The sequence below is a fragment of the Elephas maximus genome, chromosome X, assembly GCF_024166365.1.
Source record: "Elephas maximus indicus isolate mEleMax1 chromosome X, mEleMax1 primary haplotype, whole genome shotgun sequence".
NCBI lineage: Eukaryota > Metazoa > Chordata > Mammalia > Proboscidea > Elephantidae > Elephas > Elephas maximus.
In genome coordinates, this window is record NC_064846.1 from 137278569 (window position 1) to 137306101 (window position 27533).

The 27533-nt window shown below is 37.6% G+C and overlaps 1 protein-coding gene across 6 annotated transcripts in view; it reads right to left on the reverse strand.

Annotated features, from left to right (window-relative positions):
- The window catches only part of SYTL5 (synaptotagmin like 5), a 640677-nt gene that overhangs the window by 429579 nt on the left and 183565 nt on the right, over window positions 1-27533 (reverse strand). For all 6 annotated transcript variants that reach the window (XM_049873446.1, XM_049873447.1, XM_049873450.1 and 3 more), the window contains 3 exons: window positions 9014-9129; window positions 7431-7536; window positions 1330-1464 (listed from right to left, as the gene is read on the reverse strand). In XM_049873446.1, the coding sequence (XP_049729403.1) occupies window positions 1330-1464; window positions 7431-7536; window positions 9014-9129 (357 nt within the window). The remainder of the gene's footprint in view (window positions 1-1329; window positions 1465-7430; window positions 7537-9013; window positions 9130-27533) is intronic.

Genomic DNA, 27533 nt, shown 5'->3' on the forward strand with positions numbered 1-27533 from the left:
CATCTGTCCTCTTTTGATATATATTGTTCCTCTCATAAGCTAGCCCTGAAGCATAAACCATAGAGTTACCAAGAGGCTGAACAAAACAGCAACACTGGACTGGCTGTTTATAATCTAAATAATTTCCATCAATATCTCAGAGTCATGAGGTCAACAATCGAGAACAAAAATGAGATTTATATATAAAGATTTTGTGGAACATGGCATGAGGCTACCCCAAGGGAAGTCGAAGGGAATTATTCCAAGGACAAAAGCAACCAAGGTTTAATTTTTTTTTTTTAACCTATAAAGGAAAAACATCTGCATTCTTAAAAATTTGGGAAATACTGAATACAGTGGTGATCTTTTCATTGTAGATAATGATTTATTTTATGTTTCTTTATATATATTTATTTTTCTGTGTAGTTTTACATCAAGTAACATTTATGTGCAAGGATGCTATGGAGAAAATGAAACAGCTATGGAGAGTCACCATAAAAAGAAATAAATAGACAGATGACTGTTTCCTCTAGGGGAATTTCCTGATCCATATGCTAAAGTGGATTACAGGGAAGAATGCAATTCCACTTACAGAACCTAAGGGGAAAGTCTGCCACTTTTAACTACCTGTCTTTTCGGAAATATTGCAGCTCCAAACAAAGGGGGTTAGTTTTTGGACAAATCAGTGAAACATTAGGGTAGATCTTTTTGTTTTCCTGTGACTTCAATAATATCCAAATAATGAAAATAAGCCTTGGCTTATGCCCCAACAGGCTAAAGAAAATCAAGCTTGATGTGAGATGACTATGCTCTTGGCTATTCTTTCTATTTCTCCTAACTTGACAAGGTCTTATTTATGTGCAGAGCATAGGAGAGCCTCACTTGACCACACTACAGAGTCACAGGAGGTGGGACTAGAAGGAAGTGCAATTTATGGAAAATTCTCTGAGGTAATTCAGACAATGAAATTAGTAGTAATTTTTTAAGAGCTGCAAGGCATGTACGTGACACTTGGAGATTTCTTTTTCAGAATCTTAAACAGAACAAGGTTAAAAAAAAAACAATGAAAAGAATTTACTTTCCCTGTACATCTTCATCTGAGCTGCAGAACTGAGTACCAAAACATAAATATGTCTCATCCCTGCAGGTGACACAGATGATTCCAATAGCTATAATTTCAGAAGTACAGTAAGTGCTTTCCATTTCAACTAAAAAATATCTTCCCGGCTTTTCACATTCTGTGTTCGGAGTTCTCCAAGTGGTAATTAATTCGCAGACACTTCTGTTTAGATGGAAATACAACAAACTTATCCTCAGGCCATACCATTGCCCAATTTGTGTATCATTTACCTGTCTGAACTGGGAACTGACTTTAAACTCCAAAAGTTTTGGCTCTCTAAGTCCAAGCTGTAGCTCTGCCCACTTTCAGTTTTTGTAGTCATGATTTCTCCTTTGGTTGCTGATCTGAACTTGCTCAGAAGAAATCTGAAATTAAATTAAAAGATAAGAAATAAGTCATTTAAAAACTGATTTCTAGAATGCCATTTCTAGTGCTTTCAAAGTAAATGACTCAATAAAGTGGCCTTGGGTTGAGAGGTTCTGGAGAGTTAGCAGTGCCTCTGTACTATAGCGTTAGGGGTGGTGGTGAAGGACGTTATGGCATTCTCCCAAGGTCATACCACTTGCTGGTAAGCCAAGCCTCTGCCCTGCTAAACAAGAGACCACCTACTTTGGGCACTCACCACTGTTACCTGAGAATGGCGAAACACTGCCTGGGCTGAACCTGTTTTCCGTGGGACTGAGAATAGGGATCAGAACTATCCTTGCTCAGAAAAACGCAGTAGGATGTTCTTCTGGCACAAGCTGAGGTAGCAAACTACTAGGCTGCAGTTCCTTGAGAGAAGCAACTCTGCTCCCTTTTAAAAATATTTTTTATTATAGCAGTATACATACAATATTTCATCAATTTCTGTTTGCACACTTCAGTGACATTGATTACATTCTTCAAGTTGTGCAACCATTCTTGGTATCTTTTTCTAAATTATCCCACTACCATTAATGTACATTCAATGCATTCTAAGCAAAATCCCTCACTTTCCCCCTCCCTCCCACTAATTACTTGAGGTTTCTATATAATTGCTTATTTCAGATAAGTGATATCATACAGTATTTGTTATTTTGTGTCTGACTTATTTCACTCAGCATAATTTTTTCAAGGTTCATCCATGCTGTGGCACACAGCAGGAAGTCATTCCTCTTTATGGCTGAGTAGTATTCCATTGTGTGTATATACCACATTTTGTTTATCCATTAATCAGTTGCTGGACCTTTTGGCTATTGTGAATAGTGCTGCAATGAACATTGGTGTTCATATGTCTGTTCCCATCACTGCTTTCAGGTCTTTTGGGTATATGTCTAAGAGTAGAATTGCTGGGTTGTATAGTAGTTCTATGTTCAACTTTTTGAGGATCCACCAAACTGTTTTCCACAATGGCTGTACCAATTTACTATCTCACTGAGAGGAGGCAATTCTTTGTATGGCCTGAACAGCTATAGTTACCCCCCACCCCCAGCATCTTTGCACTTTGGAACAAACCACTGCACCTCCCCCTCTGAAGCCTAATGATTTGTTTAAATAAACAGCAGGATTAAAGAGATACAGTTCTGGGCTGGTGCCCACATGTCGGACCACCCCTCTCTTTGGGTGCTCAGGTAGGAAAATTCACATTGTGTTCTGTGCAGTGAAACGTGCAATCCCTGGAGTATAATACCAGGTAGGGAAAGCTCCTTGGGGGTCCTTCACCAAAGGTGCAAAGTGAGGGAACATGCTTGGAAGTTTCCCATCTCCATTCAGACAGCTTTTGAGCCGGGGAGAACTGTTCATCAAGGATTATTCCTATTGTATGCTGTCTGTTGCCTATGAGTAATTAAAATGGCTTTCACTATTGCACGACTTGATCGGGTAAATGGACATAACACTCATGGAGTGGTTGGTGCCACTGGGTGAAATTCTCATCCTGGTATTCTGGTGGTTGCTTGGGATCCAGAGAAAGCCCTTAAGGCAACCTCTGTGTGCAAAGTACTAGCAATGGATGAGCATTCCTGTTTCTCCACAACCTCTCCAACACCTAATATTTGCCATTTTTCTTTATCATTGTCATTCTTCAAATGGGTGTGAGCTAGTATCACATTGTGGTTTTGATTTGCCTCTCCCTAATGGCTAATGACTTTTTTTTTTTTTAATGGCTAATGACTTAGAGCATATTTTCATGTGCCTGTTGGTCATCTGAATATCTTCCTTGGTAAAATGTCTGTACAAGTCCTTCGCCCATTTTTTTTTTTAAAAATTGGATTGTTTTTCTTTTTGTTGTTGAGTTGTAGAAGTATTTTATAAATTTTGGATATTAGATCTTTATCAGATATATGGTTCCCAAAAATTTTCTCCCATTCTGTAGGCTGTCTTTACACTTTTTTGATAAAGTCTTTCCATGAAAATATTTAATTTTTATGAGGTCTCATTTATTTATTTTGCTTTTTGCTGCTTATACGTTGTTGTCGTATCAGATAATCTCTCACAAAAACCTAGATCCCACAGCTTCGTTTCTACATTTTCTTCTATGAATTTTATGGTTTTAGATTTCAGATCAATGTCCTTGATCCATTTTGAACTGGCTTTTGTCTACAGTGTAAGGGTTGGATCCTGATCCATTCTTCTGCATGTGGATATCTAATTTTCCCAGAACCATTTATTGAAGAGACTCTTCCTTCCCCATTTGATGTATTTAGCACCATGGATGTATGGTTTTATTTCTGGGATCTCAATTCCATTCCATTGGTTTATGTGTCTGTTACTATACCAGTACTAGCGTGTTTTAATTACTGTACCTTTATAGTACGTTGTAATGTCAGGAAGTGTGAGCCCTCCTACTTTATTTTTATTCTTTGGCATTGATTTAGCTATTCCAGGTCTATCTTAGTCATCTAGTGCTGCTGTAACAGAAATACCACAAGTGGATGGCTTTAACAAAGAGAAATTTATTCTCTCACAGTCTGTAGGCTACAAGTCCAAATTCAGGGTGTCAGCTTCAGTGGAAGGCTTTCTCTCTCTGTCGGTTCTGGAGGAAGGTCCTTGTCATCAATCTTCCTCTTGTTCTAGGAACTTCTGAGCACAGAAAACTGGGATTCAAAGTACGTGCTCTGCTCCTAGCGATGCTTTCTTGTTGGTATGAGGTCCCCTATTCTCTCCGCTCACTTCTCTCTTTTATATCTCAAAAGAGATTGGCTTAAGACACTATCTAATCTTGTAGATCTCATCAATATAACTGCCACTAATCCATCTCATTAACATCAGAGTGATAGGATTTACAACACATTGGGAAATCACATCAGATGACAAAATGGTGGACAATCACACGATACTGGGAATCATAGCATAGCCAAATTGACAGATATTTTGGGGGGACACAATTCAATCTATGACAGGGTCCCTTGCCCTTCCATATAAATTTGAGGATTGGCTTTTCCATTTCTGTCAAGAAGGCTATTGGAATTTTGATGGGAATACATGGACTTTATAGATTGCTTTGGGTAGTATTGGCATCTTAACTATATTAAGCCTTCCAATCAACGAACATGGAATGTCTTTCTATTTATTTAGGTCATCTTTGATTTGTTTTGGCAATGTTTTATAGTTTTCTGTATATGAGTCTTTTATCTTCCTGGTTAAATTTATTCCTAGGTATTTTATTCTTTTAGATGCTACTGTATAAGGTAATATTTCCTTTTCCTCTTTCACATTGCTGATGTATAAAAACTCTACTGATTTTTATCTGTTGACCTTGTACCCTGCCACTTTGCTGAATTCATTTATTAGTTTTAATGCTTACCGTGTGGAGATTCTGCCCTTCTTATTCTCTGCCACATCCCCTGGTCCCACAGGGATTCCTGGCACATACTAGAACCAAGTCAGCTCTTGTGGAATGAGTGAATGAATTCAGGTACTAGAAACCATCCTTATATCTTCTATGATAATTCACTTCATAGTAATATTTACAATGGAGTGTCTCATGTCAGATGAAATCTAATTGCATTTCCATTTCACTCAATTATTTGAAACTTAAGCAAAAACAACTTTTCAGAAACGACAATTCAAGTTCTGATCCAGGTTACTGAATTCCAAAACATGGATGTTTTCAAATACAGTTTAATAAAAAAAAAATCAAAGCTATATTTTTTCTGCAATGGCACTGGGAGAGGTCATTTACTTTACATTATGCAGCTTTCTAGGCGGGAAAAAAAGAATTCCAAAAGTACTGTGACAACCTTAATAGAATCTGCCAAGTTGTCTCTGTTCCAAAGGCCTCTGGAAAAGTGGCATTGTCAAGGTGTCAGAGGCCTCAATCTAACTGGAAAATTACATTTTTCGTGAGAATAGCACTTAATGTCTCTCTACGCTGCTCTGAGACCAGCTCGTGCATGTCTCTACCTCTGCCTTTCTACTTAAGGTGTCTCCCCGACCTGGAATCACTCTTTCCCCTTTTTGCTACCCTGAACCCCATCCATCTTTCAAGGTCCTCATCAAGTCCTAATTGCAATTTGATGTCTTTCCTGATGACTTCTGCATCCTCCTGGCACTGATTATCTAAGCCATTCATTTATTGCCTTATGCCAACTCTTGTGATTAATTAACACCTTTCCTTGTTTTGTGGAGCCCTAGTGGTGCAGTGATTAAGAGCTCTGCTGCTAACCAAAAGGTTGGCAGTTCAAACCCACCAGCTGGTCCTTGGAAACCCTATGGGGCAGTTCTACTCTCTCCTACAGGGTCGCTATGAGTTGAAATTGACTCGATGGCAATGGGCAATGGGTATTCCTTGTTTTAGAAAGACTCTGAAGTAGCTCATATGGTCATCTTATATTTTCCTGCAATTCTTTTATACTTAGTAACTTTTCAGATGTTTAGTTTTTCTCCATAACTAGATGTTCTATTCCTTAAAGAACCATCAAATTCCAGTTTGACTTTCAGCAGAACAGTCCAGTGCTATGAGGATTTAATGATTCAGGATTTGTATAATTTACATGCTGGCAATTTAATTATTTCCTCCTAACTTCAAGACCATCATTTTATAACCTGCTCTCTGATGGCTTGGTTTATAAACTGCGGTTCCTAGAAGCACTTGTGGGCTCTGAGTTACTCAATCAAACAAGTCATTTATAGTTTTTTAATGAGCCAGACACCATGCTGGATGTCACAACATAAAAGCAAAGAAGCCACTGGTCCAGAGCCAAAGGAGCTTACAATTAAGTGCGTGTGTGAATGTGTGTGTGCATGTGTGTGCAGGCACGTGCACATGCCTGCAGGGAGGGGGATGTTGGAGTGCTATATGATAAGTGCTTCACATACACAAGGCATTGTGAGAGTCCTGAGGAGTGATAAATTTATTCAAAATGGCAGGAAGGGTCAGTGCACAGGATGTGTGGTTACTTAGGCTATCTTTCCTATTCATCTCTGCTAATTAAGGAAGACATGGTCAGTCATGAGTGCTTAAGTTAGATGACATCTAGAATTCCTTCCTACCCACAGTTCTGGATTCTAAAATACAGACTTTTTGTAGCCAGATAAAGGTTCAACAGTGGCAGCTTCTTACTCTGGCTTCTGCTGAGGGAGGAAATTAATGCTACTTGAAAATGACCATAAAGTTAATTGGCACATATTGGAATTCCCAACACCTCAGCCACAAAACCAGCCAGTAACTTGAGAAACTGAGATTGTAAAGGGCAGGAATGTGAAGCAGGCAGCTTGCCTTTTGGTCCTTATAGCTTGCATTTTGGGGGCCACTTTTCTCCCCTTGATAGACTCTTGTTGCTCCTGGTTTCCCAGTACCTCCCTTACATCTTGCTCCCCCATGTACCTCCCATCCCTACTCTCAGCGATTGGCACATATATTCACTATCAGAATCAAGTTATTGATGCAGCTAAGTGTATTTTTTCCTTAATGAAGTCTGCATTTTTAACAGGGGGTATAATGTTTCAAGCCCAACTAATACATCTTTGATTTGGATATTTCATATATCAGCATCCAGGCTGGAGGGTGGCAGGGCAGATATTGACATTTTACAACAAATGCATTTGTCAAATCTTTAGAGACAAGACTGGCTCTGACCGGAAGTCTTCTCCCTAGAAATAATGGGAAGCATTTGGTGCTAGAACAGATATGTCAAATGAAAAGAAAACTCTTACATATTCAGGTCAGAGGGGACCTTTATTTATCTAAGACTGAAAGTAATTAAAACTGCATTTCCTGAAGAGAACGATAGGAGGGAGTTACCTCGGCCAAGTCTCTGATCTCTTCTCAGTCCCTGAAGTGATATCAGACTTGGAAAACAGCGTAGTATTTATTTCAGAGGTATCTGGAATAAAAACTAAATGTTCCCTTGGAAAGGCTGGGTCTTACCCCTTTCTCCTGGGCCCATCATGGCTGGCCTTCTGCCCAACAGAAGGTGAAGTATCTGATTTTTCTGCATCCTGACAGGCTTGCTCTTGGCTCTGTATTTCTTCAGCTTCTCATTAAAAACAAACAGAAAACAGATTTACATATAAAATGGTCAGAAACGAGAGCAAATATCTATTCTGCATTCTCTTTCCTAGAATAAAAAAAAAATAGCACAGGCCAAAGAAGTATATAATAATCGATAATGATATTCCCCTGATAAGTTTCCCAGACACACTGTTATTTCTAAAGTATTGAATGTTCCAGAGTTCAGTGCAGACTAAGACCAGGACTCATCTGTGGGAGACTGGCTGAGATAAGCTTTCTAAGGACGACTGCAATGGAGGAAAAAATACGTCATTTCTCCACAGGCATTTCTAGTGCAAGGGGGCCTGGGTTCACGAGAACTCCGAATCCCTGGAGGCTGAATTCTAGCATGAGGTTCTAGAAATGGTGCCCTGATTTCTGAGCACATAAGCTAGGCTCCCTGGGAGGGAGGACACCTATGTACATATCTGGTGCCTTGACAGACAGTCAACACTCTGTAAGGTGGTGAAAGCAGCTATAGCTGACTGCTTAATTCTAATTCTACTCTATTCTGTCCCTCTGTGGCATCAGACCTGATGTTATCCATCTAGGAAAGCCCTTCCTTGCTAGTACCATACCGAGAATTGGTTCCAAGCCTCCCAGCCCTACCTTCCAGACTTAAAAACAAGAGCACTTATCTCCTGTGTACAAAAGTTGAGATAGCCTAAGAGCAGGCCAAAAGATGTCACTCCACCATCTACTATATCATACATGAGAAATATGCTCCTAAATACAAGTTTCACTCAACATTTAAACAATTAAATTGTAGTTTGAATGCACTGTACAGCACTCTGAAGTTGGGATGCTTTTTTCATTAGGTAACAAGACAATTCTTCATCAAATGAGACTGCCCTGTGCATTGTAGGCCATTTAGCATCTCTGGCCCCTACCCACTAAGTGTTGTTGATGCCCCCAGTCATTCTGACAGCCAGAAATGCCCCCGCTCCCTGCATTTTCAAATGCTCTTCTGGTGGTGGTGGTTGTTTTTTATCGGGGGTGGCAGGGAGAGCATGGCGAGAAATGTGTATTAAGAAAACCATCATTTAAAAGAAATTTGAAATAAATCCTTTTGAAAAACCAAGGATTGCTTTTTCATGACATGGATCATTTCATTCATCTATTTTATGTTAGTTTCTTAAATGTTTAGTAAAATATTGACAGTATATTCAGGAAAAGAACAGTCTGTGATGAAGATAAATGCCTCCTTTCAACATCTCAGCATGTCAGATATATGGCAAATCACTGCGGACTTTGTTTTCTACTGACTTCCTCTTCCCTTGTATGAATTACAGATTTAGAGAAAAGTTATCTTACTCCTTCCATGGTACCAAGTTTTAAAATGACCTAAGGGATTCAGGAAATTCAACTGTGTTTATTTGTCACATAATATAGGGAAGTAATTTAGCCCACCAAAATGAAGATTGAGACTGTTTTTGAAACCAAATAATTGCTTTAATTACCTGGATTTCTTCTTAGGATGGACTGCCGAACAACATCAGTGCCCAGAACATTGACTTGCTTGAAACGCTTTGCTTTTTCTTCAAAAAACCATTCTCCAGTTATAATCCTTAGCTGCCTACTCAAGGGAAAAGGGGAAAACATTGAAATTCAATTATTTAGCCAGATAATTAACTCTCAAAAATTTCTAAACAAGTAACAAATAGCCAGTTATTTATAAAGTACAGTGGAAGACCTTTCTCTGGAGTATTTTATAGTAATACTAATAGCCACTCTTAGTTGAACACATACTATGTTCCAAGTACTTTCTAACTGCTTTTCATACTTAATTTATTTTTATCCACATAATAGTCCTGTATAAACATTATTATCCCCATTTTATAGATGAGGAAACTGAGGCTTAAGCAATGAAATGACTACCTCCCATCACATAGCTGGTAAATAGTAGGGCCAGGATCCTAACTCAGGCAGCCTGACTTAGGTCTCAGGTTCTTAACCACTGCATTAGTAGGTACATGGATCTTCCTTGTAAGCAATAGAGAACAATCGAAGGGTCTGAATGACAAGGCAGTCATGATCAGGCTTGATGTAAAATGGAGACTGGGTTAGGATGGGACAATACTCTAGGAGAGAGATGACCAGACCCATGCTAGAACAATGGCAAGACGAACAGAAAGAAGGAAATAAATTCACAATATAGGTAATAGGAGGGCCTATGTTTTGCAATCAATTGAACGTTGAAGGTGGGAAAGAACAATCATAGCCATTTTGTAAGCCCCTTTGAATAATTATATCCATCTTGCAAGCCCCACCGGCAATGGCTACATGAAATCTTCCCATCTACCTCTTGAAATGCCTATAGCCTTCTTTATCTGTACCTCTCCCATGACCACTAGCATTTTCTAATTTATTTTAGAGGTATTTATGCCCACATCCTCTCATGTCTACTAGGCTGTAAGCTCACTGAGAGCTAACCTCTGTTTGATTCATCTTTTTCCTCTAGTACCTGAAAGAGAAGCTTTCACAGACTATGCTCTCAATTAATATTTTTGCTAAATGAATAATTGTCCACTCCCCCATGACTTTAACATGTTACCTTTGTTTTTATATCCTCACATCTATCATTACTCTCAATGATGTGAGAACTAGAGCCTTGGCTGTGTTGTTTATCACTTCTAGGAGTAGTACTTGGCCACTGCGCTCGGTAAATATTTGTGGATTGAATTAGGATACCTGGAGTTCAACCTATAGCAGACATGCTGCCACAAAGTCCATTTTCAGGTGTATAACAACAATTTTAACAATAGTAAACATGACTCAGTAGTCTAAATACTTTCTAATCAAGAATAAGGAACTGGGTTTAGCTAATTAGATGAACACTACAGTCTCAACATCTCTCTGGGGCATGTTCTGAGAATAATTAGGCTTGCATGTGACTGGGGTAAAGGGTTAATGGAGGGTTGTAACAGAGAATAAAGTTGAAAGGTAGGACTGGAGCCATGTAGTGGAAGTCTGAATTCCATGCTAAGGAGTTGGCATATCATCCTTAGAGGCAATGGGGGAACTGATAATTTTTCTAGAATTCAGGCTGTATCATTTAATGTCTGGAGGATTATATGGGAAAAGGAGAAACTGGAAGACAATGGACCAATGAGGAATTTATTGCAATAGACTGGGTAGAAAATAATGAAGATCTAAACCAGGGTATCATTCGGACTAGAAGGGAAAAGAAACAAATAGATGCTTGGGACATTGGGGATGAGAAGCAGCAAGATTGGTGGCAAGTTTGACAAAGTGGCTGAGGAAAAGCAGCTGATGCTCAAGTTGAGATTACTAGCCCCAGGGTATTATATCCATGTGATTCAGCAACTGATTGGACTTGGAAATTAACAGTTGGATTCTGAATATAAAAATCACACCAGAAACTTATGTCCATCTTGTTACCCACAGCAATTTCCCTGAAATCCTGCTTCTGAATGTAAGAGACAAAGGCAAATCATATATGAAACACAGTTCCAGCACTGGGAAAAAAGTGAAAATTTTATGCTTGGAGAAAATTATTCATTGAAAGGTAAGACCATAACATGTACATCTCAGATTCATTCTCAAGTGGCTAGATCACATATTTAGAAGCATTGACTATATAACTACAGAAAATAAGCTTATGGAATACATCTAATCTACTACTAAAATATAATCTACCAGAACCAAAACTTTAAATAGGTTTGATTACTTCTGGATATTATTTAAGTGATTTATAGACTTATATATCACTATTTATGTTGGAAATTCAGGTGACAATTATGGTATTCTAAATTCTAAGGATGTTCCCCCAAGATTCCTGTCTCTTGGTTATTTAATCAAACAGTACTTTAGGTACTATTGTAAAGGGACTTTAAAGATGGAAGTAAGGTTACTAATTAGTTATAACCTTAAAAGAGAGAGATTGTCCTGGATTATCCAGGTAGACCTAAAGTAACCACATGAGCTCTTAAAAACAGAGGAAGAAAAGGAAGTCAGAAAAGATGCTGAAGACTGGGAAATCAGCAAGATTCCGAGTGTGAGAAGGACTTGACACACTCAGAAGGCTTTGAGATATAGGGGCCTACATGCAAGAACCGGAGAAAGAGTCCTCTAGAAGCCAAGAATGACTCTCAGCTCACAGAAGGGAAACACGGAACTCAGTAACTGGATTCTCCCAGCAAGAATGAGCTTGGAAGTGAATTTGCCCCAGAGCCTCCTGATAAGAGCCCTGGCAGTCAACACCTTGATTTTGGCTTTTTGGGACTGGAGCAGAGACATAAGCCAAGCCAATCCAGACTTCTGAACTACAGAACTGTGAGATAATAAATTTATGTTGTTTTAAGTTGCTAAGCTGTGGTAATTTGTTATGGTGGCAGTAGAAAACAAAATAATTAAATACAGAAATATATTTAATATTCAACTCAGGAAGCGACTTGTACAGGTTGTAAGAAGATAAATACGGAAAATTCAGAAGAGTAATAGAACAGGGGTTGGCAAACTACAGCCCATGGGCCAAATTTGCCCTACTGTCAGTTTTTATATGACCTAGCTATGAGTCAGAATTGACTCGATGGCAACAGGTTTGGTATTTTGGTTCATGGCTGTAGTTTTCACATTTTTAAATGGTTGGGAAAAAAATCAAAAGAGGAATATTTCATAACATGTGAAATTATATGAAATTAAAATTTTAATGTCCATAAATAAAGTTTCATTGTAGTACAGCTATGCTTAATTTTTTATGTATTGTTTTTGGCTGCTTTCACTCTACAGTTGCAAAGTTGAATAGTTGTAGCAGAGAACAGTTGTAGTTGACCTGAAAACACTAAAATATTTACTATCCTTTTTACAAAAAAGCTTGCCAACCTCTGCAATAGGGCAACGGGTTCGCATACCCAAAAAACAGGACCAAGGGGAATAATATAGATCAGTGATTGAAAACAACCCAACAGTGGCACGCCAAGGTTTCAGCTCATTTTTTTTTAAAGTTTTTGGACTATGGTGTGGGGGATACGAGGCAGATGGAACACTGACAGCAGTTTCATATGTGAAACAGGCCTCCATATCATCTTTACCACACACTCTTAGAGCTGCCAACACCTAACATAAACAAGTAAGATCTTCCCAGAATTGTTAGTCATGGCCTCTTGCTATCTTTGCAGGAACAATAACTACAAATGTTGTATTTACTCAACTCAGATATGCACTTGAGTCACTTGTCATTTCCGAACTCTGCAATGTCAGAACATCTCTTAGACTTATGCCTTTGCCACGTTCCCAGCTCTTGGAGCTAGATGGAAGGAGTGGCAGGACAGGAAACTAACACTTCCTGAGTACCTACCACGCACCAGGAAACTCTAGTGGTGTAGTGGTTAAGGGTTTGGTTGAATCCACCAGGCACTCCGTGGAAACCCTATGGGGCAATTCTACTCAGTCCTAGAGGGTCGCTATGACTCAGAATCGACTTCACAGCAACTTTTTTTTTTTTTACCATGCACAAAGTAATTGAGTAGGCACTTTATATGTGATTTCTCCAATCCTCACTATACTCTCTGAAGTGTCTGCTGTTGCCTTAGAGTCGATTCTGACCCATGGTGACACCGTGTGCATAGAGTAGAGCCACTCCACGGGGTTTTCAAGGTTGTATCCTTTCAGAAGCAGATCACCAGGTCTGTCTTCTGAGGCGCGTCTGAACCTTTCAGCTAGCTGTCGAAAGCTTAATTGTTTGTGCTACCTAGGGGATTCGAAGTAGCTATTAATATTCTTATTCTCAATTTACAGATGAGAGAACCAAAGCTCACATGGGTTTAATAACTTGCCCAAATTTATAAAGGTATTATGGAAGAGATAAGATTTATATTGAAAATCCATGTTCTTTCTATTTTGCAAAATTGTCAGAATATAACTCAAAATTGTCAGCTATAACAAGGTCTGGAAAATGGCAGATTATGCGGCTTTGAGGAACGGTGAAAGCCTAAAGAAATCAAGGAATAACTTGTTGCATTTTATATGACGGGCTGTGATTGTGTGTGTGTGTTTGGAGGAGCTGTAGGAATAAAGGAGGGATCAAAGAACAAAGAAAATATACATGGTACTCAATTTAAAAGTCATATCTCTCTCTTTCACATCAATCTAATAGGTGAAAAATACAAGACTTGAAATTGACTCTGTGTTTCCTCTAGGTCATACCCTGAAGAATGGGTTTGATTGAAATTACAGTGGGTTATATGCATTATTGGTGAATAAAGATTACTAAGTATTCAGGATTTACTAGGTTCTGATTTTCTTTCACATTTATCTCCTGAAATTTCAAACTTTGACTAAGAAGCTTATAGAAGAAAGGTGAAGTCAAGTTAAATTCTCCTTAGATTTATAAAGGAAAAATAGGTAATCATATCCAAAAAAAAGAATAGTGGTCAAAAGACTCATTTTCCTCTTTTATCTTCTGTTAACTATTGGAAACACCTGAGGTAAGATACGTTTATTAGATATGCTGGGATAAGATATTAGTCTCCTTCTTATTCAGAAGGAAGTGTATTAGTTAGGATTATTTATAAATTTGTTCATTACACAGCAAATATTTATTGTATTCCTACTATTTTTTTTTTTTACTATGTAGTAGGTCTTGTTTTAGTAGGTCTTGTGCTAGGGCTTAGAATACAAAGATAAGGAAGACAAGGACCCTACCCATATGGATATTATTGCCCAGATTTATTCCTTCTTTCCTTCTCCATCAGGAAACATAAAAAGAAATGCCTAGATACATTGTGGTTAAACTGCAAAAACTGCAGACATAGAGAACATCTTAAAAGTAGCTACGGAGTTAAAACAAACAAAACCAGATTACCTACAAAGGAATGACCATTAGAATGAATGCTCACTTTCAGGAGAAATAATGAAATCCAGAAACCAGTGAAATGAGAACTTCAAGGTTCTTAGGGAAAATAACTCTCAATCTAGAATTGCATATCTAGAGAAACTACTCTTTAGGAGTGAGGATAAAATAGATTTTCAGCAAAACAAAAACTGAACTAATTTATTGCCAATAGAGTATCACTAAAGGAACTTAAAGGTTGTACTTCAAAAGCAGGTAAAATAGATCTGAGATGTAAAAAGGAACAGTGAGCAATGAAAGTGGTAAAATGTGAACAAATCTAAATAAACATTGACTATTTTTTATATAAACAATAATTATAATAGCTAAATTGTAGAATCGAAAATTATATATGTCTCAAGTATTGGGCCAAAATATATATACAAATCAGGAAGAAATATTCAGTATTAAAATTTGCCAAGTTCCTTTTATTGATCAAAGAAAGGTAAACTCCTAATTTGTAAAGTTAAACATGAATGTTGTAATTTCCATGGTAACCACTAAAAATAAAAAAGGAGTATATAATATATACACTAGTAGGATAAAATGAAATGGAAACATGTACTTCAATCAAATAGATAATATAAATAAATGTAAATATTTTAGTAATCGCAATGATAATAGAAATAAATATAAATATTTCAGTAACCACAATGAATATAAGTAGGCTAAACTATAGTTTGAGAACAAAGAACATCAGATTAGACTTTTAAGAAATTATATATAGCATATATTTATGACATGCATTTAAATATATGTAACATGTATATTTTTATATAGCACATAGGTTATGTATATAACATATATGTATATATCTAAATATAAACCCAGTGCCATCGAGTCGATTTTGACTCATAGCAACCCTATAGGACAGAGTAGAACTGCCCCATAGAGCTTCCAAGGAGTGCCTGGTAGATTCGAACTGCTGATGTTTTGGTTAGCAGCTGTAGCACTTAACCACTACGCTACCAGGGTTTCCGAATCTAAATATATATAACCTATTTTAAATAGCATATATGCTAACTCAAGAGACTCACCTTAAACATAAGGACAAAAAAAAATTCAAATGGTGGAAGCATATATATCATGTAAATATTAACAAAAAGAAATCTGAGGTAGTTGCATTCAGAGCAGACAAAATATACTTTAAGGCAAAAGCATTTGTAGAGATAAAGGGGTCATAAAGACAACCTCCAAATCAAAAAGAAAAGACAAGACAACCTAATAGACAATTGGACAAAACACATAAACAGTCATATGACAGAAAAGGAACCACAAGGGGCCAATAACATACGAAAAGATGCTCAGCCTCATTAGTAATCAGAAAAATGGAAATTAAAACCACAGCGAGATACTCTTTTATATATAACAGTGAACATTAATTTAACCCAATTCACATAAACATGGATAAATCTCACAAAAAAATGTTGAGTCAAGGAAGTTACAAGAAATACATACAGTATGATTCCATTTATAGAATGTTTAAAATGTAAAACTAGAAAATATTTAGGGATATATCCAAATGAAGTACAACCATAAGGCAAAGGAAAGGAATGAAAAATGTAAAACACATGCCAAAAGTTACCTCTGGAGGCAAAGGAAGGGGATGAAGGGGACATGTAGGAGTCTTGAAAGGTACCATTAATGTTCAAATTCTTAGACGCAGTAGTAAATACTCAGATATTCTTTTTATTATGATTTACATAAACCATATTTATTTAGTATGGTTTATTAATGTTTATTTTAATTAAGAATTTATTAATATTTAATGTGGTTTACTAACATTATGACTTATTTAAAACATACATATATTATGAATATATATATTCAAACCATATATACATATATAGGCAGAGTCTCTTTAATATGTATGATATTCTCATATTAAAAAAAAATTGCTTCTAGTCTATGTAGATATTAAGGTACCACATCAAAGCATTCTAAGCAAAGAGGGTTTCCTGTATATAATTAATAGTTCATATAAAATAGCGTGACAAGGCATTAAAACAGCCTTTTACCACTGCAAAAATTTCTGTATTTTTAGAATGTGAAATTACCCTGCTGTGACTCTCTCCCTTGTGATGGATTATGGAAATCTGCTAAACTACAGGTGATTTTGAAATGTCTGTGTGGCAACTTCCCCACGTGTCTGTTTGTCGCACCATGGAAGCTTGTGTGTTTCTGTGATGCTGGAAGCTATGCCACCAGTATTCAAATACCAGCAGGGTCAGCTGAGCTTCCAGACTAAGAAAGATGAGGAAGAAGGACCCAGCGGTTTACTTCTGAAAAGAATTAGCCAGTGAAAACCTTATGAATAGGAGTGGAGCATTGTCTGGTACAGTGCTGGAAGATGAGTCCCTCAGGTTGGAAGGCACTCAAAATAAAACTGGGGAAGAGCTGCCTCCTTCAAGTAGAGTCAATCTTAATGATGTAGATGGAGTCGAGATTTCGGGACCTTCATTTGCCAATGCGGCATGACTCAAAATAAGAAGAAAGAGCTGCAAACATTCATTAATACTTGGAACATAGAATGCACAAAGTAAGAATTCAGGAAAATTGGAAATCGTCAAAAATGAAATGGAACACATAAAGATGGATATCCTAGGCATTAGTGAGCTGAAATGGACTGGTATTGGTCATTCTGAATCAGACAATCATATGGTCTACTATGCCGGGAATGATAACCTGAAGAGGAATGGTGCTGCATTCATTATCAAAAGGAACATTTCAAGATCAATCCTGAAGTACAACACTGTCAGCAATAGGATAATATCCATACACCTACAAAGAAGACCAGTTAATATGACTATTACTCAGATTTACACACCAACCACTAAGGCCAAAGATGAAGAAATTGAAGATTTTTCCCAACTTCTACTGTCTGAAATTGATGGAACATGCGATCAGGATGTACTGATAATTACTAGTAATTGGAACATGAAAGTTGGAAGCAAAGAAGAAGGATCGGTAGTTGGAAAATATGGCCTTGGTGATAGAAATGATGTCGGAGATTGCATGATAGAATTTTGTAAGACCAACAGCTTCTTGATTGCAAATACCTTTTTTCACCAACCATAAATTGCAACTATACACATGGACCTCACCAGATGCAATACACAGGAATCAAATCGACTACATCTGTGGAAAGAGACAATGGAAAAGCTCAACATCATCAGTCAGAACAAGGCCGGGGCTGACTATGGAACAGATCATCAATTGCTCATAAGCAAGTTCAAGTTGAAACTGAGGAAAATTAGATCAAGTCCATGAGAGCCAAAATACGACCTTGAGTATATCCCACCTGAATTTGGAGACCATCTCAAAAACAGATTTGACGCTTTGAACACTAATGACTGGAGACCAGACAAGTTGTGGAATGACATCGAGGACGTCATACATGAAAAAAGCAAGAGGTCATTAAAAAGACAGGAGAGAAAGAAAGACCTAAATGGATGTCAGAAGAGACTCTGAAACTTGCTCTAGAACGTTGAGTATCTAAAGCGAAAGGTGAAAATGATGAAGTAAAAGAGCTGAACCGAAGATTTCCAAGGTGGCTCAAGAAGACAAAGTAAAGTATTATGATGACATGTGCAAAGACCTGGAGACAGAAAACCAAAATGGAAGCACATGCTCAGCATTTCTCAAACTGAAAGAACTGAAGGAAAAATTCAAGCCTTCAGTTGCAATACTGAAGGATTCTAGGGGGAAATTATTAAGTGACACAGGAAGCATCAAAAGAAAATGGAAGGAATACACAGAGTCACTATACCAAAAAGAATTGGTCGATGTTCAACCATTTCAGGAGGTAACATATGATCAGGAACCAATGGTACTGAAGGAAGAAGTCCAAGCTGTACTGCAGGCATTGGCAAAAAACAAGGCTCCAAGAATTAATGGAATATTAATTGAGATGTTTCAACAAATGGATGCAGTGCTGGAAGTGCTCATTCGTCTATGCCAAGAAATTTGGAAGACAGCTACCTGGCCAACCAACTGGAAAAGATTCATATTTATGCCTATTCCCAAGAAAGGTGATCCAACTGAATGTGGAAATTATAGAACAATATCATTAATGTCACATGCTGACAAAATTTTGCTGAAGATCATTCAAAAGTGGCTGCAGCAGTATATCGACAGAGAACTACCAGAAATTCAAGTCGGACTAGGACTGGGACTGGGACTGGGACTGGGACTGGGACTGGGACTGGGACTGGGACTAGGACTAGGGATATTGCTGATTTGAGATGGATCGGCTGAAAGCAGAGAATACCAGGAAGATGTTTAAAAAAAAAAATACCTGTGTTTTATTGGCCATGCTAAGGCATTCGACTGTGTGGGTCATAACAAATTATGGATAACATTGCAGGGAATGGAAATTTGGAACACTTAATCGTGCTCATGAGGAACCTGTACATGGATCAAGAGGCAGCTGTTCGAACAGAACAAGGGAGTACTGCATGGTTTAAAGTCAGGAAAGGTGTGTGTTAGGGTTGTGGCTTTTCACCATACCTATTCAATCTGTATGCTGAGCAAATAATCCAAGAAACTGGACTGCATGAAGAAGAATAGGGCATCAAGTTTGGAGGAAGACTTATTAACAACCTGTGTTATGCAGATGACACAACCTTGCTTGCAGAAAGTGAAGAGGACTTGAAGCACTTACTGATGAAGATCAAAGACTATACAGCCTTCAGTATGGATTACACCTCAACATAAAGCAAACAAAAATCTTCACAACTGGACCAGTAAGAAAAAAAAAAAATTTTTTTTTTTTTTAGCATCGTGATAAATGGAGAAAAGATTGAAGTTGTCAAGAATTTCATTTTACTTGGATCCACAATCAATGCCCATGGAAACAGTAGTTAAGAAATCAAAAGACATATTGCATTGGGCAAATTGACTGCAAAAGGCCTCTTTAAAGTGTTGAAAAGCAAAGATGTCACCTTGAGGACTAAGGTGCCCCTGACCCAAGTGATGGTGTTTTCAATCACCTCATATGCATGTGAAACCTGGACAACGAATAAGGAGGACCGAAGAATTGACACCTTTAAATTGTCGTGTTGGTGAAGAATATTAAATATAGCATGGACTGCCAAAAGAACGAACAAACCTGTCTTGGAAGAAGTACAACCAGAATGCTCCTTAGAAGCAAGGATAGAGAGGTTATGTCTCAGGTACTTTGGACATGTTGTCAGGAGGGATCAGTCCCTGGAGAAGGACATCATGCTTGGTAAAGTTGATGGTCAGTGAAAAAGAGGAAGACCCTCAGGGAAATGGACTGACACAGTGGCTACAACAATGGGCTCAGCATAGCAAGAGTTGTGAGGATGGTGCAAGACCGGGCAGTGTTTCATTCTGTTGTACATAGGGTTGCTATGAATTGGAACCCAACTGACAGCACCTTACAACAAGAACATTGAAGTATACTTTTTTATATAATAAATTCCACTGAATTGCCTTTGCACCTTTTTCCAAAATCAATTGGTCATTTTTCTGTAGCTCTGTTTCTGGGTTTTGTATTCTGAATCATTGATCTATGACTGCACCTAACAACAACATGTGGCAACTGTCAATATCCTCCAGCCAAAGACCACCAGGAACCCACCTGTGTTGAACAAGTTGAGATTACTGCTCATTACAATAAGGGAGAACACACACTGTGAGGACCCATGGGCCATCTCAGTAAGAGGCTGTTAGAAAGGACTAATTGGATTTGGGCTGATGTTAGGTGATTTTGGGGGAGGGTTCAAGGAAGGTCGAAGTAGCTCCAGAACAGGTGCCTTTAGGAGTGGGAAAAATTCTATAATCGGGTATCTTAATAAATCTTACCTAGAAGGAAAAAAAAAAATTTTTTTTAGAAGGAGAGAAGACTAGAGCAAGGCTAAAGCTTTAAATTTGTAAAGCAGCAGCCAACCCACTGCTGTTGAGTCGATTCTAACTCATAGCGACCCCATAGGACAGAGTAGAACTGCCACATAGAGTTTCCAAGGAGTGCCTGGTGGACTCGAACTGCCGACCTTTTAGTTAGCAGCCACAGCACTTAACCACTACACCATCAGGGTTTCCAAAGCAGCAGCAGTCACTCATATTAGCCAAGATAGGGGAACATTTGGTACTTTGTGGCTTGAAGTGTGCTTGTGTTTGTCTGTGCTTAGATAAGATTATGAGGTGGTCTTGTTTTGTCTCATTTCATCATGTCACAAGTGACATTGTGGGATGTTGGTGTTCTGTGAGATTGTTTACGCCCAAGAGGAGAACACCATGGCCTAACCACGAATGCCAGAAGCAGGCCAGATGAGCTCCTAACAACATCAAGCCCTAGGTATAAGTGTCAGGCCAGTTTCTAGATGTCAGGGGCTGCATTTCTTTCTCAGAACAAAGGACTATATGTTCGTTCTTGCACTCTCTCTGTGTCTGTTCCATCCATCAGTACTATCTCCTTTACTTTACTGACAGGTACTCTTATATTCCATCTACTTCAGTTACCTTTACCAAGTCATTGAAAACAAAAACATCAGGCTCCTTTTCCTTTTAAAAAGGCAAAGATATTCACCAAGACATAGGCAAAATGAGATCTCACAACATGGCATAAATACAACATCAGCTCACCAATACCATATTAGAAGTATTTCACTTTTTGGTTCCTTGTCATGTCATTTTTATCTTTTGGGTGTTTCTGAGTTAAATTAGGGTGCTAATTAGGAAAAAATGATCATTATGACTGTCTTTGTGTTGGATGGCAACTGCCTCAGTTCACGTAAACATGTGGAATTTCGTAGGTCTCATTAAGATAGCAAAATGAACTAACTGGCTGTGCCAGGGTCCCTTTCAGTGTCTTTCTATATAGTCTTAAATCTAAGCCTTCAGCAGTCAACTTGTTAGACTTGAAGGAGATGGGAGAAAATGCCAGTTGCAGCTCAGCCCTTTTTGGCAGGTAGCATCCCCACATCAGTTCTTGCTGCAGTAATTTCAGTGCCACAGCAATAACATCATTTTACTTTTACCGAATCCAAGGTAAGTGACAATAAAGGTTGTGTTTCCAACTGATTAGAGAATGATTCACTTTCTGACTCATCTCATCTCCTTAGAGGTCAGGGTGGAAATGTCAACTTTATAGTCTATTAAACATGGAGACAGCCCAGTGGTGCTTCAGCGTTCTCTCACAACAAACAAAGGGCATTCACTGCCAATAAAATATCACTCACTCTTCCTTTTCAAAAGCCACCTCATAAATAGCAAACAAGATACTTCCAACACTGTTAGATAATTGAAATCTCTGGGATTACACAGACTCAAAGCTGGAATACTGGAGAAGTGGTATACTCTGATTTTCAGCTTCAAAAGTGAGGAGGGATTTTGGTATGTCACATTAAACACTCATCGTGTACATTCTCAGCTATTGCAGAAAGATATAACTATAAGACAAGTTGTTGTCACAAAGGTACAAGAATAAATAATCACGCATTAAAAGCTGTTTCTTCCTTAGAACATTTTATGCACCAAGACATAATTTATTGGAGAAACAATAATTTAATAAACTCATCTTCCTCCTTGGGCTGTCAAGCCATTGAGGCTAAACCCGTTGACCCATTGCTGTGGAGTCGATTCCGACTGAGCAGAACTACCCCGTAGAGTTTCCAAGGAGCGCCTGATGGATTCAAACTGCCGATCTTTTGGTTAGTAGCTATAGCACTTAACCACTACGCCACCAGGGTTTCTACTTCCATTGAGGCTAGTCTATATGTTTTATTCATCATTTTATTCTTAGCCCTTAGTGTACTGACAGGTTATCAATAAATGTAGGAGGAATAGATAGATGTGTTGATGGGTGTAGTGATGCATGAATTGGATAGGTAGATGGTTGGGTCTATTAAATTATTATTTCATCAATAAAATGAGTACAAGTGATTCAGAAGTTCTGTATTGATGTATTAACATGTCCTAAGGAAGAAATAGAACTTTTAATTTGTGATTATTTATTCTTACCTTTCTGATAACAACACATTTTGTAGTTATAGCCTTCTGTAACAGCTGGAAATTTACTTTATTCAGAAGGCAAATGTATTCGGCATAGTTCATGCTTTTTTTTTTCATTTTTCATTTTTAACTTTATGCCCCTGACTGAAGAAATCAACATTTGTTCTGTAATTTGCTTAATTCAGAAATGCTTTAAGTGGGGTCCTGCCATTCATTCATTTGTTTATCTGTCCATCCATTCTCTATTAATTTAACAAATATTTATTGAGTACCTACTATAGGCACATTTCTAGGCATTGGAGGTACATCAGTGAACAATATAGATAAAAAGTCCCTGCCTCCATGGTCATGGAACTTACATTCTAGTGGAGGATGAGAGGTAGTAAACAAGATAAATAAAAAAATATAAAGCATATAAGTATTAAGGGGGAAAAACAAGAAAGGGGTTGTATTAGTTTGAATAGGCTAGTTCTATAACAAACTACCCTCAAATTCCATTAGCTTAACACATTAAAACTTTATCATTCATACAACCCAAAGCTGATCTGACAAGATTTAGGGGGAAAGTTTGAGTGAATTAGACCTGCAGTTACCATCTGTACTGACTAACAGATGAGCTGATGTCACAACTTTCAATTAGCAATGTGTAAATTCATAAACCTCTTGGGTCTTATTGAAAAGTATGCTTCAGTAATTACAAGTGGCATCTACAAGTAAAAGACAAAACTCCCCTCCCTATGCCAAAGCTTGAGGCAACTCTTACTTCACTGAAGGGTTCTTGAGTCAGTCTGTAGTTAGTCACTGTTGTCTGAAGGGTCCAGGTTATAGAGAAGAGGGTAAAAAGTTCTTGTTTTCACTGTCTATACAATATAAAACCAATTGCCCTGAAGGACTATTCCCTAAGAGCAAATGTGATCCAGAAACAGCTCATGCCTCACAAAGACTGAATTCCAACTGTTGAAATAAGGTGAATCCTTGACTTGACTAAAATAATCTAGATAATCTAGTAGCCCTAGTCTAGTTGCCTGCCAGAATAAAACACTATATTCTTAATAGATACATATCATCGTACGGTGTCTCACTGAGCTTTAAAATTTTTCACAAACTTTACCGCTCAATAAAAAATTAACAGGCTTATGAGAAAACAAAATGTGACCAAAACCAAGAGAAAAAACGAACAATGGAAAGAATTCCATAGCGGATTCAGACAACAGAGCTCTAATTCATAGGCCTTATGATAACTTTTATGATAACTACAAATAATTTATTCAAGAAATTAAAAGAAGAGAATAAGAATATTGGTAGAATGCTAGAAACCATAACAAAACCAAATGGAAATTCTAAAACTGATCAGCACAATAACTGAATTTAAGAATTAAATGAATGGGTTTAACAGCAATTAGACATGGCTGAATACAGAATTAGTGAACTGAAGACAGGTCTGAGTAAAAGATACAAAATGAATCCAGAGAAAGAAAATGATAGAAAATATAGAAAGGAGCATGAAATATATGAAAGATGTTGAATAAGACTAAGGTACATATATGGAGTCCCTGATGTAGAGGAGAGAGAGGATAGGGAAGAAGCAACATCTGAGGCGATACTGACTGAGAATTTTTCAAATATGACAAATGAGATTAAGGTGCCATTTCAAGCTCTAGAATCTCCAAGAATGATAGCTATAAAGAAAATCTGGCCTAGGCATATTATAGTAATATCTGAAAACCCCAAAAAAGAGAAAAAATATTAAAAAGTAAAAACAAAACAAACAAAAACCCCAATACTATTACCTTCAAAGAAACAAGAATATACTGACAGCTAACTTCCTAACAGAAACATAGAAAATCAGAAGACAATGGAAAAATATCTTCAGATTACTGAAAGAAACTGACAAATAACTTCCAACCTAGAATTTAATATTTAGCCAAAACATGTTTGAAAATTAAGAGTGAAATAAAGCCTCTTAGGAAAAACAAAAATTGAGAATATCCATCACTAGCAAAGCTTCACTAAAGTAAATACTAAAGAATATCCTTTAGGCAGAAGTAAAATGATCCAAGATGGACGCATGGTGATACAGGAAAAAATAAGGAGCAATGGAAAGTGTAACTATGTTAGTAAATCTATGTGAATATTAGCTTTAAAAGACTATAAGGTAACAATAATAATATTGTTTGAATATATATATTATATATACACAATATATATTATACAGACAATACATCATATTTTTACACAAATAATGTACACCTTCTGCATTTGTTTGCTGAATGCACACTCCCCTCTGTGAGGTATTTTTGTAAGCAGGCTATGCCAATTTTTTTTTTTAACAGCAACATGTTGAAGAGGATTGGCATGGCAGCGCTTGTGAGGGTGCCTTGTGGCAGGAGGGCGGGGCTGGCAAACAAACACAGAAGGTGTGCGTTATTTGCATAAAAACTGGTAACACCCAAATTTAGCTCATATACTGGGAGGGGAGTAAAGAGAGTTGAGTGGCTCTAAGGTCCTTGCATTATCATGGAAGTGTTAAAGTACTAATTTATATTAGACTTCAGTTGGTCAAGAATGAGTGTTGTTCTTTCTACTGTAACCGTTAAACTGGTGATAAAATAATGGAAAATAATAGAGAGGAGACATAAAAAAATACTTAGCAAACCTAAATGAAAGCACATAAGTAGACTAAAAGGAATGTAAAACCCAAAAAACAAACCCAGTGCCATGGAGTTGATTCCGACTCAGAGAGACCCTATAGGACAGAGTAGAACTACCCCATAGAGTTTCCAAGGAGCACCTGGTGGATTTGAACTGCCGACCCTTTGGTTAGCCACTATGCCACCGCAGTTTCCAAAAGGAATATAGATGGGACAAATAGAAAGCAAATAGGTGGTAGATTTTAACCACAACAGGTAATTTCAGCAATGCAAATGAAATAAATATTGCAATTAAAATAGTTATTTTCATACAGGATTTAAAATACATGTGTGGTGCAGATATACACACAATTATATGCCACTTACCAGAGACAGACCTTAAATATAAAGAAATAGAAAGATTAAATGTAAAAGAATGGAAATGAATTTGCCAAGCAAACAGTAACCAAAAGAAAAGAAAACTGGTAAGGCCATACTAATAACAAACAAATTAGCTGTTAAGGATCAAATTGTGCCCCTCAGAAAGATATACTGAAGTCCTAAACCCTGTTCCTGTGACTACGACCTTGTTTTGGGAAATAGGGTCTTTCTTTGAAGATGTTACCAGTGAAATCATACCAGGATAGGGTGGGTCATAGTCCTAATCCCTTCTGAGTAGTGTCTTATAAAAGGGGAGAATAGATAAGGAGAGTGGCGTATAGGGAGAAAATGCCATGTGAGGATCCATTTACAAGCCAAGGAATGCCAGAAGATGCTGGGAGGCTGAAAGACACTAAGAACCATTTTCCTTTAGAGTAGACAGAAACAAAGCATCATTTTGTCAAAACCCTAAATTCAGCCTCTTAGCTTCCAGAATTGTGAAAAAAATTTTCTGTTCTTTAAAGCTACCCACTTTACGGTATTTTTGTCATGGCAGCCCTAGGAAACTAAGACAGTAGATGTTAAGGCAAAAAAAAAAGAAAAAATTAGAAGTAAGGAAGGACTTTTCCTAATGATAAACGTGTCTACACAGCATTAAAATATCATGAGCCTAAATATGCACCCAAGATGATAAGTTCAAAACACATAAAGCAAATATTAACAAAACTAAAAGAAGAAACAGAAAACCCATAATCATAAATTGAGAGTTTAGCATACCCCTCTCAACAGCTGATAGAATATGCATATAAAAATCAGTAAGAATATGGAAGATTTGGACAACACAATTAACAAAATCATTTAATAGACATGTCTAAGATGTTCCACCACGCATCTGTCAATTTGTGGTGGCTTGCATGTTGCTGTGATGCTGGAAGCTATGCCACTGGTATTTTGAATACCAACAGGGTCACTCATGGTGCACAGGTTTCAGCAGAGCTTTCAGACTGAGACAGACTAGAAAGAAGGACCTAGCAACCTACTTCTAAAAAAAAAACCCAGTGAAAGATTAGATAGAAACCTTAGGGGCAGTAAGTTTATGTTAATGGGGGAGGAACAACTCAGAAAAGAGGGTGATAATGGTTGCATAACTTAAAGAATGTAATCAATGTCACTAAATTGTACGTGAAGAAACTGTTGAATTAGTGTATGGTTTGCTGTGTATATTCTCTACAACAACAAAATAAATAAAATTATTTAAAAAATTTTTTAAAACTACATAAAGTAAAAAAAAACTGACCAGTGAAAACCTTATGAATAGCAGTGGAACATTATGTGATATAGTGCTGAAAGATGAGCACCTCAGGTTGGAAGGCACTCACGTATCTGTCAGTTTGTCATACTGTGGGGGCTTGTGTGTTGCTGTGATGCTGGAAGCTATGCCACCGGTATTCAAATATCAGCAGGGTCACCCATGGAGGACAGGTTTCAGCTGAGCTTCCAGATTAAGACAGACTAGGAAGAAGCACCTGGCAGTCTACTTCTGAAAAGGATTTAGCCAGTGAAAACCTCATGAAAAGCAGTGGAACACTGTTTGATATAGTACCTGAAGATGAGCCCCTCAGGTTGGAAGGCACTCAAAAGACAACTGGGGAAAGAGCTGCCTTCTCAAAGTAGAGAAGACCTTAATGAGGTGGATGGAGTCAAGCTTTCGGGGCCTTCGTCTGCTGATGTGGCACAACTCAAAATGAGAAGAAACAGCTGCAAACATCCATTAATAATCAGAATGAAGTATGAATCTATGAAAATTGGAAGTTGTCAAAAATGAAATGGAACGCATAAACATTGATATCCTAGGCCTTAGTGAGCTGAGATGGACTGGTATTGGTCATTTTGAATCGGACAATCATATGGTCTACTATGCCGGGAATGACAACTTGAAGAGGAATGGCACTGCATCCATCGTCAAAAAGAACATTTCAAGATCTATTCTGAAGTACAACACTGTCAGTGATAGGATAATATCCATGTGTCTATAAAAAAAATTTTTTTATAAGGAAAACCAGTTAATACGACTATTATTCAGATTTATGCATCAAGCACTAAGGCCAAAGATGAAGAAACGGAAGATTTTTACCAACT